We start from the raw sequence: 17,213 nt of genomic DNA on the forward strand, positions 1-17,213 counted from the left end.
CTGCACCGCCTCCGCTGTCCCTAGGCTGCTGCCTGCCTGCCTATGCCTGAAGCCCCACCGTGAAAACACCATGGGGCTTTTTCACGAAAACCAGTTGTTAAAATAGCAAACTGTGTTTCCAGTCTTCTTGATTGTCTCATTGCTGATGGCTTCCTCTTGCCTTCTTGTCTCTGTCTCCCAACATCTTGTGTCCATTTGTTTAGGCCCCTGATGAAAGGAACTACCACGTGTTCTACTGCATGCTGGAGGGTATGAGCGAGGACCAGAAGAAGAAGCTGGGCCTGGGCCAGGCCACAGACTATAACTACTTGGCCATGGTGAGGCCCAGGTGGGGCACTCATGGAGGGGGACACTCACCGCAGTGAGGTCAGGAGCAGACCACCCAGCCCCTCTTCAGCTCTAGGCTTGGTGGGTGGGAACTTCCACGAGGGCTTTCTCCTGTCCCCTGACCTGCCCAGCTCACCCTGGGTTTGCATATACCCTAAGGCCTGTTCCCTACTTGGGCACGCATCCACCTGCACACACGTCTAGACATATTCTCACCACAGACACATTCCTTAATGTGTGTAGATGTCCCAGACCCAGGGACACAGACATGCACATGCCTACGTGTACACGTACACAGACCTGCCTGCACACGTATGCTGTGTTCGTTCAGTCATTGAGGACATGAAGGCTGAGACCTCTGCCAGGATCCCAGCATTGCAGGGTGCAGGCTGCTGTGGCCTCAGCCTCAAGGGCTCGCTGGTTGCAGGACTCAGGTGCTGCGCCTCTGCTGCTGTCAGGCCACTAAGGAAAAGTGAGCCTTGGGGCCATTGCTGCCACTCAATACCAGGTCAGGGGCCATGTACACAGCAGGCTGGCTTGGGGGCACCAGCTTCCTTAGCCCCGGGGAAAGCCTATAACTGGTTGCCTGGAGCTGGACACAAGTGTGGGCTATGGTATCTGAGGGATGTGGAACAACAAAGGTTGTGTGTGTGTGTGTGTGTGCGTGTGTGTGTGTGCGCGCGCGCGCGCGCGCGGTAGGTATGACAGGCCTTCCTGGACACTTCCTGTAGTTGGCTGGCACACTTTCACACACACATGTGCATGTACACAGGTCTCATACAGACACATAATAGGGCAGACTGTCCATGCTCCACCTACCTGCAGCTACTCTTCCCCCTTCCACCCCAGGCTACACCTGGTGAGAGGTTCAAATCCCTGAGGGTGAGTGTCCATGCGGGGAGGGGAGCATGGTGGGGCCTCGATGTTGTGACTACCAGGCAGGGTGACAGCCCAGGCCTGACATCAGTGACTCCGCTCCCCTCATTCATGAGAAGAAGAGACATCCATAGTCACCAGATGTGGGAAACGTGTTCTTGAGAAGCCCAGGCAGGAGCTTTCTAGACTTTCCGGAGGCCCACGCAGTGCCTCTCTGGGGGTACCCATAGCCTCCCTGATGCCCTCCTGTACCCGCTCTCCCTCACCTGCCCACCAGGGTAACTGCATAACGTGTGAGGGCCGGGAGGACAGCCAAGAGTACGCCAACATCCGCTCTGCCATGAAGGTGCTCATGTTCACCGACACTGAGAACTGGGAGATTTCGAAGCTCTTGGCCTCCATCCTGCACCTGGGCAACCTGCAGTATGAGGGTGAGGGGCCTGAACGGTACACGCCCTCTCAGCCCTGCACTGAATCCAAGGGCTGCACGACACCTAGCTGTCCAGTGGGTATTGGTGGCTCAGTGTGGTGCCTGGCCCTCCTAGACGACTTCCTTGCCCCCATGCCCACCCTCTCTTGCCTGACACTGTGCCCTCTTGCTGCTGACAGCCCGTACATTCGAAAACCTGGATGCCTGCGAGGTCCTCTTCTCCCCGTCCTTGGCCACAGCTGCGTCCCTGCTCGAGGTCAGTGCCTGGCCTTCTGTCTCCACAGTGGCTTCTATTTCTCTCAAAGGGACAGTTTTGATTCCAGGCTCAGGGGACTGGGCAGGCGGGGACCAAGGAGCTCAGTCCTGAACTTGGAGAGTCCTAGAAGTTCAGCAGTGAGAACCAAGTGACCGCAGGCTCTGTGCTGGGAGCGGGTCCCAGAGGAGAAGAGCCCAGAGCCCAGGAGCACCGCCCACTGCTGACCTTAGCCCAGCTGCCCCTGGGGAGGATGGGAGTGGGGAGACCCCTGGGCCTGGGGCTCCAAGTGAGTCAGTCTGTGTGTCTTTTAGTAAACGCTAGGCTCTGCCCTGGGTTGGAAAACTGGGATGAATAAAGCCAGAGTCAGAGCCGGTCCTGGGAGGGACAGGTAACATGCTAGGGGAGCAGGAAGGGCCTGTCAAGGAGAGAGAATTCCTTCCCATGTGGGTGGGATTTATTTGATGGCTGGGGAGGATTTGGCTGTGGGGCCATGGGGAAGAGTGTTCTTAGTGGAGGGAACAGTCTGAGAGAGGCCTGGTTAGAAAGTAGGGGGGTTCCGGTGTGGTGGAGAGGACTGGCCGGCGCCGGCTGCGTCAGTGCCTGGGTGTTGCCCCACAAGGTGAACCCCCCGGACCTGATGAACTGCCTGACCAGCCGCACCCTCATCACCCGTGGGGAGACGGTGTCCACCCCACTCAGCAGGGAGCAAGCGCTGGATGTGCGAGACGCCTTCGTCAAGGTAGGCCATCTGTGGGGTGGCTGCCGGGGTCTCGCCATCCTCGCGGAGTTTGGGGTGTTGATGCGCAGGTGCCGAGGAGTCCACACTGCTGGCAGAAGACCTTGCCCCTGGCCTGCCCTTGGATCTATCTTACCCTGAGCCCCATTCGTCCCATAGGGGCTGGGCATGATGCCCTCCAGGGGCCCTGCCAGCTCTGGTCCCCTGCACCCTGCACCCTGGCCTGCTTTGATCCCCAGCCCCTTGGGCCTCATGCTGCGTCGTATTCTTTGGGTACTTGGTCTTCTATGCTGTTCTCAGCCCAGGGGACATCCTTTCTGGTCTTTTCAAAAAAGACACTGAAGAGGTACTGGGTCGGGCGGGGAGGGCGCCAAGTCCTGCCCTTTTCCACAGTCACGTGTTTGCTGTCCATTGAGCCCCTTCCTGCTCCAGGCCCTCTGCTGGGCTCTAGGACCCTCAAGATATTCAGAACCGATGGGGAGACAGAGGTGGGTGGAGAGATGGGAGCCCAAAGGAGGGCTCCTTTCCAAACTACCAGGTTGGGGAAGGTTTCTTGGCAGATATTTGAAAAGTAAGCAGGAATTGTTCAAGCAGAAAAGGGTGCTCCAGGCAGAGGGAACAGCTTGAGTTAAGGCTTGGGGGTTTCAGACAGCCTGCTGTTCCACAGAAGGGGCAAGGCCGCAAAGGGCCCAGGAGCCTGGCCTGTCTCCCTGGGAGGGCGCAGCTGGGCCCAGTGGCTGACGAGCCTGCCCCGCCTCTCAGGGGATCTATGGGCGGCTCTTTGTCTGGATTGTGGACAAGATCAATGCTGCGATCTACAAGCCCCCCTCCCAGGAAGTGAAGAACTCTCGCCGCTCCATCGGCCTCCTGGACATCTTCGGGTTTGAGAACTTTGCCGTCAACAGGTACCACATGGGGCTCTGCCCCGTGGGAATTTTCTTCCACGGCATGGGTGTAAGAAATGTCACATCTCTCTCTTTAAACTACATTTAGTTGGCACCAAACACACTCTGCCAGGCTGTTAGAAAATTTGACTCCAGTCATCCTGGTGGGCCTTCTCCCCTTCCTTCCTATTTTGTCCAGTCCCCAGGGTCAGCTGAGGCCAGCTGGGGGCGGTGGGAGGCTATTATACCATCACGGACATTCCAGGCTCCACTGCTGATCTGTCCAGTGTCCAAGCTGCAAGGTGCCTTGAAGCAGGTGAGGCCAGGTGTGAACTGAGCTTGAGATAGGGGTCTTGGCCATGCTTGGTGTCCCGCACTCTTTGGGGCCATGTGAGGAGTAGACGAGACAGATGGAGCAGACCCAGGTGGATCCTGGGGCGGGAGGCAGCTGGCCCTGCTCCATTTCCTAGCGGCAGGACCCCTGGCAAAATAATTGAAATTATTTTGAATATACAGAATGTCACCTGGGAGAGCATTGAGTCGGTGGCTCAAAGACATCAGCCATCAAGGCTCTGATTCCAACTGTCGTCCTCCACCTTCCCAGGTTCTGCTGACACTTAGATCTCTCTTTATGTCCACCTCCCAGCCTCTTGGCTCTTCCCTTCTCAGGTGCTCCACCAGGGGGCTGGGGCCCACCTGCCAGCATTCCCCACAGGGCCTTGTCATGCAGGGGAAAAGGGTCCTGAACTGGAGGTCCTGAGCCCAAGCCCTAGCCTTAAATCTCCCTCTGGCTCACTGATTGACCTTGGATAAGTGCTTTGCCCTCTCTGGTCCTCTTCTGCACATTGGGGGAGTTGCGCCTGACAATCCCACCCCACCTCAGAGCTTAAAGAGTCCACTATGGGAATAATTGCCCAAGGGCACACTGCACATGCAGGCAGAGCTGGACCCCTGAGTGGTGGAGCAAGGCCTGAGCAACACCCCACTTGTCCCATGTCCCCTGCCTCCCAACCCCACCCCCGCAGCTTTGAGCAGCTCTGCATCAACTTCGCCAACGAGCACCTGCAGCAGTTCTTCGTGCGGCACGTGTTCAAGCTGGAGCAGGAGGAGTACGACCTGGAGACCATCGACTGGCTGCACATCGAGTTCACCGACAACCAGGATGCCCTGGACATGATCGCCAACAAGCCCATGAACATCATCTCCCTCATCGATGAGGAGAGCAAGTTCCCCAAGGTGGGCCTGCGGCGGGGAGGGGTCTTCCACTGCTGCCCACTGGCCGGAGACACACAACTCCCCTCTACACGGAGCCTCAGCTTTCCTCATCTGCAAAATGGGACTGACACCTGCCTCTCAGGGTGGCTCTGGGGCCAATTCAAGTGCACTCATCTGACGTTTGAGAATCATCTACAGTCCACTGGGTTCTGGACCAGTGAAGCTCTAAGCACGCAGCTGGCCCCGATTAGGCACTCCAGACAAGGAATACGGCTTGCAGTGGGGGAGGGGCTCCTCCCGTGATTTTACTCACGGGAACAGATTTTCTAAACCGGAATGTGCTATCGAGGTTGTGTCGTTCCACTTCATCCACTTAACGGATGGGAAATGGAGGCCCAGAGAGCTCCTGTGTGGGGTGTAGAGGGAAAGTAAGCTCTCGAGAAAGAAAGAAGAGGGGGTGCAAAGACACAGGGCAGGACAGGCAATGGGGCCCGGCGGAGAGTGGGGAGAGTGGAGAATGGGAAGAGGGTGGGTTCGACAGCTACCCTGCCGTTTCCACAGGGCACGGACACCACCATGTTGCATAAGTTGAACTCCCAGCACAAGCTCAACTCGAACTACATTCCTCCCAAGAACAACCACGAGACCCAGTTTGGGATCAACCACTTTGCCGGCGTCGTCTACTATGAGAGCCAAGGTACAGGCAGGCTGGCCGGGGCGGCTGTCTGCTAGTGGGCCTTCCTGCCCTTCTCCTTCTCCAGCCCAGGACAGAGACACCAGGAACATGGAGAGAGAAGGGGCTGTAGGAAATATTGGGCTCAGTGCTCTCCTTTTTTTTAGAGAGATTTTTAAAAATTGTAATGAAATATATAGTATAAAATTTACAGTTTTAACAGTTTTTAAGTCTACAATTCAGTGGCATTCGGTAAAATCACAATATAGTACAACTGTCATCATTACCTATTTCCAGAGCCTGTTCATCGCCCCAAATAAAAGCTCTGTACCCATTAAACAACAACTCCTCACCATCCCCCACTCCCAGCCCTTGACCCTGTTGACTTCTAGTCTACTTTCTGTCTTTATGTATCTGACTATTTTAAGTGCCTGGAATCATACAGTATTTGTCCTTTTGCGTCCGACTTATTTCACTTAGCACAAAGTCCTTGCGGTTCATTCATGTTGTAGCATGTGACAGGATTTCCTTCCTTTTCATGACTGATTAATATTCTATTATATATACATTTGTTGATGGACGTTGGAGTTATCGCCACCTTTTTGCTGTTGTGAATAATGCTGCCACGAAAATGGGTATACGAGTATCTGTTTGAGTCTCTGCTTTCAATTCTTGTGTGTGAGCTCAGTGCTCTTTTGCACATACGGGAAACAGAGGCTCAGAAAGGGGGTTAACTGTCCTTACACAATATTGTCTATTGGGTGCAAAGCCAAGCTTAGAACCAGCTCAGTTACTCATCAAGACTCTTTCAGTGACAAGACCAAGAATGAGCTGTGAAGGAGATGCACTTCTTTCTTTCTGGAATATGTAACTGAGTTCATTTTTAAGCTAGAACTGAAGAAGGGGGTCAGAACACAGTCAAGTTTACCCCACTTGAAATTTTTATAGGGTCCGTCAAGAGCCTGCAGACTGCCCTTGCCAACCCACACCTCCCACCCTGGTGTAAAGGGCTGGCCTTGAACGGGCATCAGTTGTGGGATGTGTCTACATTGCTCTCCTGCCATTCGGTCTCAAAGGGTCCCACCCACAGTCCAAGCCAGTGAAATTCAAAATAAACAAGCAAAAAGCCATCAGGTTCATACTTCTTCGTTGAGTTGATCCAGAAGGCAGAGAGTGTTATCAGTGAGCTATGCTGCAAGAATAGGATCAGCCCTCTCTTAAAATATGGAGTGTGAGATCTGATCCCTCTGTTAGAAAGAAGGAAGCCAACATTAAGTTTGAAGGACTGTTGGGCAAACCAGTGGGTCTGTTGTTTGGAGTAATAAAAAACTGTATCTTTCAGTTCAGTTCAACCAACATTCACTGACCATCTGTTCTATACAAAGCTTCACACTGTTGCTGGGATACAGAAATGAAAATGAGTAAACTCTACGTGCTTATAAAATTATAGAATGTTAGATCTGCAGGGAACATAAGGATCGTCTATTTTAATCGTTTTGCAAACTAAAGCCTGAGAGGGAAACAACTTGCCTGAGGTCACTAATCATTTCTGAGTTGCTTTAAACAATTCTACTAGCATTTTCTGGTTCGAGAATACTGTCTTAAGCTAGCGTTTCATTTATGACATGGGTGGTGTTAGGTGATATGAAGAGAAGCAAGAGCTTATGGGTACTGTCATTCCCATCTGACCGATGAGGAAGCTGAAGCCCAGGGGGAACCTTCCCAAGGTCCCATGGTGAGTCTGTCATAGAGCTTTAATTAGAGTCCTACAAACAATTCTGTCCCAACACCAGAGCCCACTCTCCTGCTTCTGAGCGCCTCCTGCAGCTCTCTCCTCCTCAGACACTGGACAGGCAGCCCAGCAATGGGTGTCTGTGCCATCTACCAGCCAGGACACCCTGAGTCCTGTGCGGGGAGGGTGCTGCTTCTCTGCAGTGTTCTTCCTCCTTAGGCATCCCCAGACCTTGGGCACCCCCTCTCCTGCCTCATCCTAGCAAGGGCCCCCATTAACCAGTTTCTGACTCCTCAGTCCCTAGGAAGTCCCTAGCAGCCTTCTCTGGGGTCTTTGTGGTGCAGGGGAGCCTCCCTAGGCTGTGCTAGGGGTCCTGGGAGCTTGTCTTAACTCTGCCTTTGACTTGCTGTCTTAACTTGGTGTTAGCATGTCTGAACATTGCTTAACTCCTGAGAAGATAAATTCCTGCCTGTCTTGCATCTTCAGGGGGTGTGGTGAGCATCAGAGTTGCAAGGGCACTTTGTAAAACATAAGACATGGTCCAAATACAAGCTATTTTTAACTGATTCCTTTACTGTTAGGTGGCACCAGATCAATATCTATTTTCTCCCATGTGACACACTTACTTACAAGGGTTTTTGACACCTTCGTTCAAAAGACTAAGGCTAGCACTGCAGGCACCGGGGTGTTTCAGTCAGGAAGGTGGTCCTGCTCCCTCCTGGAGACTGAGACCTCCTGCCCTCCTCTCTGACAGGGCCTGGAAGAGGAGGGTTGTGTGGTTGACAAGACAGAGTTCCAGTTTTGGCTCTGCCACTCACTTTCTCTGTGATCTGGAGCAAAACACTGTCATTACCAGGCCTCAGTGTCCCCACTGTAATATGGATGTGGTTGAACTAGATGAATTTTGAAGCTCCTCCTGGGCATGGAGGAGGATTTGGGGAGGGGCTGAGTCTTGTCTGCCAGAGCTGGTGAGGTGTGACCGCCCTTTGCCGCTGCCCAGGCTTCCTGGAGAAGAACCGAGATACCCTCCATGGAGACATCATCCAGCTGGTCCACTCCTCCAAGAACAAGTTCATCAAGCAGATCTTCCAGGCTGACGTCGCAATGGTAACGTCAGGGCTGGGCTTCCACGGGCAGGAAGGGCCCCCCAAAGCCTGGCTAGTGTCTAGCACCCCCTTCCTCCCTTGTCCAATAGCTTCGGCTGAGCCCCTCCGGTTACAGTGCTTTGCTGTAGTTCCAGGAGGGCCCTTGAGGGGTCTCTAAGACTCTCCCATCTGGTCTTCTTGTACTGATTAGGGGGTGCAGGTGGGGTGCAAGGCCCAGAGAAGGGTCACGTGAGAGGCTACAGATTAGAGCCTAATCAGGACTCAGTTTACTGTGGGGGTCCCCTCTCCCCGCTGCCTGGACCCCTAGTGCTAGCAGGGAGCCCAGATGAAGGGAGCACATCCAGCCCCGAGGACATGGATGAGTGTGGGTGTCCAGAGAAATGGCACAAAAGGTGTATTTGTGTCAGTCCTGGACCCCATAATACAGGGGACGGAGAATTTCCCGCCGTCTACATTTCCTTCCCCTAGGGTGGTAGTCCGGTGGATTTTTTCTTCAGGAATGTGTCGTATGCCTTTTCATTTCATATTTTCCTCTTGTCCCATGGCTTCCTGAAGGATGTACAGAAGGGCTCACGGGGAGGGGCAGCGCTGCTGCCCCCTCAGGGCCCGTCCTGGTGCCCTCGCTGCCCCTGGCCCCCAGGAGCCCTGACCTCTGCCCCTGTGGGTTTTGCCCTGTTTTCTGACCCACCACGTTCTCCTTGCTCCCCTCCCCCCATCTCGCCTTGCACTGTGGTTCCTGTTGTAGTTTCTCTGTGGTTATTCATCGGGCACTCTCCGCCAGTCAGCAGCTTCTGCTAAGGTAAAAGACCCAGACCCCGCCCGGGGCCAGAGGATGGTGGGAGAGGCCTCAGTGGCCCCTGGGGCTGGGCTGTGTCCTTGGCCCCAGTGGCACTGAGGCTTGGGAAAAGGGCCGGCATTTTCTTTCTTTCTTTTTGGAGTGTGTTTTTTGTGGAGTGGTTTGTGAAGTGGTTTTGTTTTTTGAGTTGTGTGTACTGCAGGCATCTCAGTTTCTTAAAGGAGGAAACTGAGTCCTAGAAAAAGAGGCAAGACTTGCTCAGCTACCCTGTGAGTCAGGGAAGAGCTGGGATGGAGCCCGTGTCTCCCAAGGCCTCTCTCTCGAATTGAGTCTCTTTGACTCAGCCAGGCCCTGCTAAGTGTGCCCACGTCCGCGACTTGGTCAGATCCTCTGATAATCCTGTGGAACAGGAGGGGCAGGTGGTATATTCTGCATTTTGCAAGTGGGGGACTGAAGCTCAGAAATGGCGTGTGATTCACCCCAAGTCTCAGCATCCTGGGGAGCTGACAGTGGAATTCATCATCCCCAGACCTCCTTAAGTCCTAGAACAGCATCCCTGGTGTGTCCTGACCACCACTTTCAAGCTGTGGCTCCCAAGGCGCTTTAGGTCCCAAAGGTGCTGGAGACTTTTTGCAGCAGCATCTCTCTGCCATCCCCTTTGCCTCCCTTTTCTCTTCTCAGCCCTCAATTTCCTCTCTGCCTAATACTGACGTCCTCCACATTTAGTCTTCATGCGGAGTCCGTCTTCCTTCCTACACATCCGGCATCCCCCTGCTGCCCAGTGCCTCGCAGAATTCTGAGACAATTCACGAAAGCCATAGCAGCAAAGCAGGGCGCTTGTCTGGACGGTGGCCTCTGTCCTTCCCCGGGGATTTGCCCTGGTATCCCACTCCCAAGGCCAACGCTGTGGCCCATGTGGCTGATGGGGTGAATGTAGAGCCACCGACAGAGAACCTGAAGCACCAGCACCCAGCAGCCCCGACCATGAACCCTTCTAGCGCAGGGTCACAGCACTGATGAGACAGGTGTGGTCTGGGCCCACTCTCTTCTCTCCAACTCTAGTCCCCGGCCCACTCCCTGCCAGGCCCACCCATTCCTCCTGGTCTTTGACAGTCCTGGGAGACCATTGAACCCCGTCTTCTCCTTTCTTCTCTCCTCTCGTTCCAAAGCATCTGGAAGCATCTGGAGACCTCCCCATGAAGTTTCCTGCTCTAAGGCTCCTTCTCCTGGACCCTGGGACTAGAATCTACTTGCTGAGGCACCATGGAGAGGTTCAAGCATAAGACCCTGAGGTCTCTAGAAATGATCCACTCCTGAGGGAGTTTCTAGAGCACAGAATTATTAGATACAGTGGCGACAAATTTGACACCAATTACATCTACTCTTTTGGGCCAGGCTGTGAGCTCTGCACTTACATTTCATACCTGATTCACTCCCTACAGTGACCCTGTGGGTAATTACTGTTGCCCCCATGTTATAGCCGAAGAAGCTGGGGCCCAGAGAGGCCGAGGCGCTTGCTCGAGGCCATCCAGCTTTTGTGACACACAGGGATTTGATCCAGGTCTGTCTCAGGGAAGTGCTGGGACTTGTCCAAGGTCACCTTCAAGTGAAGGCTAAAGTGAGACTTTTCAAGACCCCTGCTCTTTCTCACTGTACCATGCTGTCTCTGTAAGCGTCACCGTTGGGGGAAAAATGCTTTGTAACTGCTGGAAACATGATAGCTCTGTTGAAGGGACATGGAAGTCAACTTGGTGAAGTGTGAATGAAGTCACAGTTTATTCGATACAGTTTACCAGCTGCAATGCTTTCCTCAGGGTGGAAGCCTAGATGCCTCGGGCCAGTGATCCGAATTCGCATCCTGTGTAGGCTCCTAAGCCCTGAATTCCCATCCCTCCACTCTGTGTCTGCCTCCCCAGGGCACCCTGGGCAGCCTCACCCCAGCCATTGCTGCGGGAGGGATCAGCCAAGCATGAAGACCGTAGTTCTTCCAAGGCATTGAGGGCCCCCCACCCCCATTAATGTCTAATTCTAGTCACATGTCCCCGGAGCTCTGAGTCCACAGGATCTTTGTTCACTCTTTGCGCAGGTGGCTTTTCTTGCCTGTGACTTCCCAGCCCTGTTCACATCATGCTTACTGCCCCTCAGATCCCCTCCGCGGAGTCATTTAACATTGACTTTTGGACTTTTCCCTTACTTCCTCCTGTCCCCCATCCCCAAATATCTTCAGCTTACTCTGGAAAACAAGGAATATCAGAAAGGACCACTTATCTCTTCAATGAAATAAAGCCGAATCAGGAACCCAGGTGGCGAGGGAAGTGAGAACAGACCCTACAGCTGCATAGCCCCACTTACTCATTCATTCAGTCACAAATACTTACTGAGTGCCCATTATATGCCAGACATTGTCCTACTTCGGGGGAACATAGTAGCAGTAAACAAAACAAAAAATCTCTGTCCGCATGAAACTTACATTCTAGCAGCAGGGGAAATAATTAATAAGTAAATAAATATGTAAAATATATAATATGTCCGGTGGTGGTATATGATATGGAGAAAAATTATGGAGTGGGGAATGCTGGTGGAAGCTTTGCAATTTTGAGTAGGGGGATCAGGAAAGGCCATACTGAAATGCTGATAAGGAGGTGAAGAAACCAGCCACGTGCATTCCGGAGGGAAAGCGTTGCAGGGAGACGAAACAGCAAGTGCAAAGCTCTAAGGTGCTTCTTAAGCCCAGAGCCTGCCTGGTGCATTGTAGGAAGAGCAGCAGGTGGTGGAGAGACTAGCAGTCAGGGAGGCCAGATCCTGTGGGACTTGTTGGTCCTTATGAGGACCTTGGTGTTCATGCTGAGCAAGTGGGGGAGGTATTGGAGGCTTTTGAGCAGGGGCAGACGTGACCAGGTTTGTGTTTTAACAGCCTCACTCAGGCTGTTGTGTCGACAGCGGAGTGGAGGGTGGTGTGGAGTGTGGGAGACAGAAGGAGGGCGATCAGTTTGGAGGTTACTACAATCATCCGAGAGCTGTCCGAGAGCCATGCTGGCGGCTTGGACCAGGGTGATGGTGAAGGAGGTAAGAAGAAGGAGTCGGGCCCCGTGTCCACTTTGGAGGGGGAGCCAAGATTTGCCGACATATTGGATGTGAGAGAAGGGGGCAATTCCTAGATTTTTGGCCTGAGCAATTGGAAGGTGGACAATTCCTGGGAGCTCATGGACACTTGGAACGAGTTCAGTACCTCCTCAGTTCAGCAGTGTGGTTGACTGTTACTGTGCCAGGCCCTGGGCACAGCAGTAAGCAAGGCAGACCCGCCTGTCCTCACAGGACTCACTGCCCAGCAGGGAAAGCAGAAGGTGGTTCCAGTGTGATCAAAACCAAAGAAGAGTGTGTGCTGTGTGTGTGTGCGTGTGTGCTCTGTGCGTGCTGTGTGTATTATGTGTATGTGTGTGGTGTGTGTTGTATAAGTTGTGTGCTATGTGTGTTGTATGTGTGTGCTGTGTGTATGTTGTGTCTTGTTGTGTTGTGTTTGTGCGTGCCGTGTAGGTATGAATGTACTGTGTCCATGCAGGTGTGCTCTGTATGTGCTTTGTGTCATATATGTGTGTGCGCTATGTGTGTTGTGAGTTGTGTGCTGTGCGTGTCTGTGTGTGTTGTGTATATGAGTGTGTCTATGCTGTGTGTGTGCTGAAGGCAGGGGCTCTAATGCAGGCTGGGCACAGCCCGACCTGAGCAGCTCCCCCTCTAAGTCTGGGTCACCCAGTGCTACTGCTGGGTTGGGTTCGAGGGCAGCCGTGGGGGCCGCAGACCTGATAGTCACCCTACTCCACTACAAATACTCCCAGCTTCCCTTGGCAAACCCTAGTCATGTTCCAAATACAGCTAAAGTGGAGAACACGGCAAATTTCAGAGTATCAAGTGTTTGCTGTTCTTGACAGGTTCCATTTCAGTCTGGGGGCATATCGTCTATGCGTTAAACGCCTCTGCCTCCCCAGCATACCTCACACGTCTATATCTGAACCCCTGGTTTTTGGTGCTATAGGAGATCAGATAAAATTATGTCTAATTTAAAGTATTAATTCTTACAATGATAATCAAATTCATTCATAAGCAATCCTCACCCAAAAGAAATCTCCAGGAAAACAATAACATCAAAATGCTTTGGAATCAAATGTAGTCTCTATGTCTAGTTTCTCGGTATCAGTCTGAGATGATCTGCTTCCTGTTTGTTTGCTGCTCAGGTTACCCTCCGCCCCACCACAACATGCCCCTCATTTCTCAGTATTCAGAGAGGGGACCCCACCAGGGTAGGGAGGTGCAGGGGTCGCTGGCCTACTCTCCCAGAGACAGGCTGATGGAGCACTGAGCCTTGGGCCTTGGGGCCAAGGAGTGGGGGCCAGCTGCGTGCCTTCCTAGGAGGCTGACTGGGGTCTGCCCCACCCTGCCTGCTGCTGACCAGCTGATCCCACAGGGAAGGGAGGGCACAGGCAGCACCCTCCCCGTCTACATCCCAGGTTCCCAAGTTGCTGTTTGCATACTCTGGACCCACCTTGTCACAGCCCTGTCAGCTAGATAGATGACACTATTCCCACCTAGGAAAGGGAGGCTCAGTGCTGTTTAGTGACCTGCCCAAGATCACATAGCTAGGAGGTGGCAAGGCCAGGGTTGGGATTTAGGTCTGTCTAACCCGTCTCTAGGGACAACCCCAGTGCCTTGAGGAGACCAAGTTCCGCCACTTGTTTATTCCTGGAAAGAGAGGATGGAGACTCAGAGAGGAGCTGTGCCTTTCCCAGAGCCTTCTAGCACACAGGGTGGAACCCAGAGCTCTCCAACCCCCCATGCATGCTCCTCCTGGCTCAGGTCCCAGGAGGCTCCCCAGAGGGTTTGCAGCTGGGGCCCAAGCTCCAAGCCCAAACCAGGAGAGTCACAGGATAACCCCAATTGCTGGGCCAGCCTGCTTCCCTGGGCAGTTCTCCCTTAGGCCCTGAGCCCACTGACCTCCCCTCCAGCTTCCCTTCCGGGAATGCTGGAGGGGCGCAGGTCAGCCCCTCCCATCTCTGTGGTCCGTCCCCCCAGGGCGCCGAGACCAGGAAGCGCTCGCCCACACTCAGCAGCCAGTTCAAGCGGTCACTGGAGCTGCTGATGCGCACACTGGGTGCCTGCCAGCCCTTCTTTGTGCGCTGTATCAAGCCCAACGAGTTCAAGAAGCCCATGGTAAGTGGCCCCGGCCAGGGGGCCAGGCCAGGACCAGCCTGGGGTGATGGAGGGGCTGGGCCATGGGGTGCAGGGTAGTTGATAGCCCACACATTTGAGATATGGGACTGGAGGCTCAGGGCGGCTAAGGGGCTTGAGGCTGCAGAGCAGGACTCTGTGCTGCCCCTTGCTGGGCTTCCTCTCCTTCCAGGGTTCAGGAGGGTGTTGTTTACCACAAGGCTCTTTCCAGAGGCCTGGGGGGAAGCTGGGGCCTGGGGGTCTGGAGAGGGACGGAAGTCAGGAGGCCAGTGCTGGGCCAGGGAAAGTGCCCGGAGGGAGAGGAAACAGGTGGCGGAAGCCAGCCCTGCCCCCTGCCTGGAAACATTCCCCAGAGTGGGCTGGCCAGTGCCCCTGGGGCTCGGGACCAGGTCTCCAGGGGTGTGAGAGTCACAGAGGACTCCAGCAAGCTCTCCAGCTAATGCAGGAGGTCCTGGGAGACGGAGGCCAGGGCCCTGCCAAGGCAGTGGGTACCATGTCTCCCACTTTCAGATGCGCTAGAACCTTCTCCGGGTCCAGACCGCAGCATCTGTGGCCTGGACCTTGGCAGCAGGACATCCTTACTACTATCCTGCCTTTCCATCTCTGTCCTCCCTGTCCAGACCCCCTTCTGATCACAGTGAGAGACAAGAGACTCAGACACAAATTGAACTGATTGCTCCCTGCTACCTCCCTAGCCTGTCCCCTGAGGACCTTCCCAGCCCCTCCAGGAACCCCGAGTGGCCCTGCCCTGCTGCCATCACAAAAATGACTTTGTGCCAATTAGAAAAATGTGTCTCTTTCTTAAGGCACTTTACTGTCAGTGGCCAGAAAGTTATCTGAATAATTACAAATGCATAATGGCCGTAACATGAAAGGTGCCCCCTGGGGTTGTGCGAGGCATCGACCACCTATACAACCGTAATCTTGGGGTGAAGTAAAGTCCCCCAACATGTCCTGCACGTTCAGGCTTCCACGCCTTTGCACATACTCTCCCCCACAACCCCGGGTGCCCTCTCTCCTGTCAGGGTTAGAGTAAAGACCGCCTCCTCCACGAAGCCCCCTCCAGATGTGCCAAGGGGAATTAAACCATCTCTTCTCTGTGCCCCCAAAGCACCAGCTCACCGTGTGTAAGGGTCTCTGCTGTTGTGTGGGTTCGAACTGCAGATCCAGGTCTAGTCCTGCCTTTGCTCCTTCCTCATCTGCCATGGGGCCTTGGCCTCTCTCGGGCTTTACCTGGGACTAGGAAATTCAGAGCAGGGATGACCTCCCAGCAGGAGCCTCCAGTGCTGACACTCAGCTCTGTGCCCTGCAGCTGTTCGACCGGCACTTGTGTGTGCGCCAGCTGAGGTACTCCGGGATGATGGAGACCATCCGAATCCGCCGAGCCGGCTACCCCATCCGCTACAGCTTTGTGGAGTTCGTGGAGCGGTACCGAGTACTGCTGCCCGGTGTGAAGCCGGCCTACAAGCAGGTACAGAGCCGGGGCCTCGATGGCGGGAGGGAGGGTCCTAGCTCTGGGCCGGGCAAGGGCCCCAGTTTTCTCACTGGCATAGTGTGTTAGGCATGACATCGGCTCAGCCGCCTCAGGTATGGCTGCGAAAACTGAGGGTCAGGCAGTGGAATGCATCTGAAGGCTCCAGTGGCCATGCTTGGTGGGCATGGACATCACACATGTAGTGTAATGGATGAGACCAGGGCTGCTGAGTGGGCCCCAGATGTTAGATATGGAAGAGGGTTTTGCAGTCATGCTGCAGAGCTAAGGAGAAAAGTGAGGATCAGAGCAGGCAGGACCTGGTCGGGGGTCACACAGCGAGTCGGGGCAGAGCTGGAGCAAGAGCCCTGCCTCCCAACACTCAGGTGGCCTGACACTGGCCGGGCAGCCCAAGGTCACACAGCGAGTCAGGGCAGAGCTGGAGCAAGAGCCCTGCCTCCCAGCCTCGGGAGGAACACTCAGGTGGCCTGACACTGGCCGGGCAGCCCATCCCCTTATTCACCCCTTCCCCCAGGATGACCTTCGGGGGACGTGCCAGCGCATGGCTGAGGCTGTGCTGGGCACCCACGATGACTGGCAGATCGGCAAAACCAAGATCTTTCTGAAGGTGAGACAGCCTCTCTGACTCTGGTGGCCTTGGGGTCTGCAACCTCCCCATTGTGGCAGCTCTAGAGAAGCCGCAGCATCAGATGGGGTCAGTGCTCGGCCTTTGGATCCTCTTGTCCTGTAGCCTGTGATAGGAGGGGCAGGTGGAGAATGAGGCCTCCATGGTGGGGGAGCCATCTGTGACCTGAGGGTGGGGTCAGAGCACTGACGGTGGGTGAGAAAACAGAAGACCAAGGCCGGCTCACCAGGAAGGCCTATATTCAATCCTGACCCTGGGGCTGTCTTCCCTGGGACTTTGTGCAGGTCACTGGCCCTTTCTGGGCATCGTTTCCCCATCTGTAAACTGGAATGTGCCTGGAAGGGGTGGGCTCTTGAGTGAATCTTTAGGTCTCCTCCTGTGGTTTCCTGCCAGGCAGGGTTCACCAGGGGCTGTGGTGGGACTCTAGTGTTCCCCGACCTGTTCCTGCCCTCCCTGAGCACAAACTTCGAGTTCTCTGGCTCCCCGCTGGCAGCCTGGGCAGGACATTGGAGCCTGGCAGGGCTGGGAGCAGGAAACTGGGTCACGGGGAGTCCCGGCCTTAGAGCAGAGCTTGCTGGGGTTTGATGGCAGGGCAGCTGCGGCAGACAGTGTACGCTCCCAGCATGCCGGCTTCCTCATTTCCATTTCCGATGTACTAGATTTCTGGCTGTCCTGGGTGACAGGGCAGGGCTCCTTCTTCTGGTACTGGGTGGGTCCCAGGCAGTGCAGGACATCTGGGTGGAGGGAAGGGAGGAGCCAGCCGTGAGCTGGAGGGAGCCCTGAGGTCCAGTCTAACTCCTTTCTGGCTGCGGGGCCCTGGGCTAGTCCCTCCATCTCCCTGAGCC

At 54.6% G+C, this 17,213-nt stretch overlaps 1 protein-coding gene across 1 annotated transcript in view; it reads left to right on the forward strand.

The window, feature by feature from the left end:
- MYO7A (myosin VIIA) overlaps positions 1–17,213 on the forward strand; it is a 64,430-nt gene that overhangs the window by 14,434 nt on the left and 32,783 nt on the right. Inside the window, exons 3-13 of the mRNA XM_006926861.1 lie at positions 204–317; positions 1,481–1,634; positions 1,813–1,889; positions 2,509–2,628; positions 3,388–3,530; positions 4,535–4,745; positions 5,286–5,421; positions 8,130–8,236; positions 14,096–14,233; positions 15,564–15,722; positions 16,258–16,350. Coding sequence (XP_006926923.1) covers positions 204–317; positions 1,481–1,634; positions 1,813–1,889; positions 2,509–2,628; positions 3,388–3,530; positions 4,535–4,745; positions 5,286–5,421; positions 8,130–8,236; positions 14,096–14,233; positions 15,564–15,722; positions 16,258–16,350 — 1,452 coding nt within the window. The remainder of the gene's footprint in view (positions 1–203; positions 318–1,480; positions 1,635–1,812; positions 1,890–2,508; positions 2,629–3,387; positions 3,531–4,534; positions 4,746–5,285; positions 5,422–8,129; positions 8,237–14,095; positions 14,234–15,563; positions 15,723–16,257; positions 16,351–17,213) is intronic.

This window comes from Pteropus alecto, unplaced genomic scaffold (genome assembly GCF_000325575.1).
Source record: "Pteropus alecto unplaced genomic scaffold, ASM32557v1 scaffold7, whole genome shotgun sequence".
Lineage (NCBI taxonomy): Eukaryota > Metazoa > Chordata > Mammalia > Chiroptera > Pteropodidae > Pteropus > Pteropus alecto.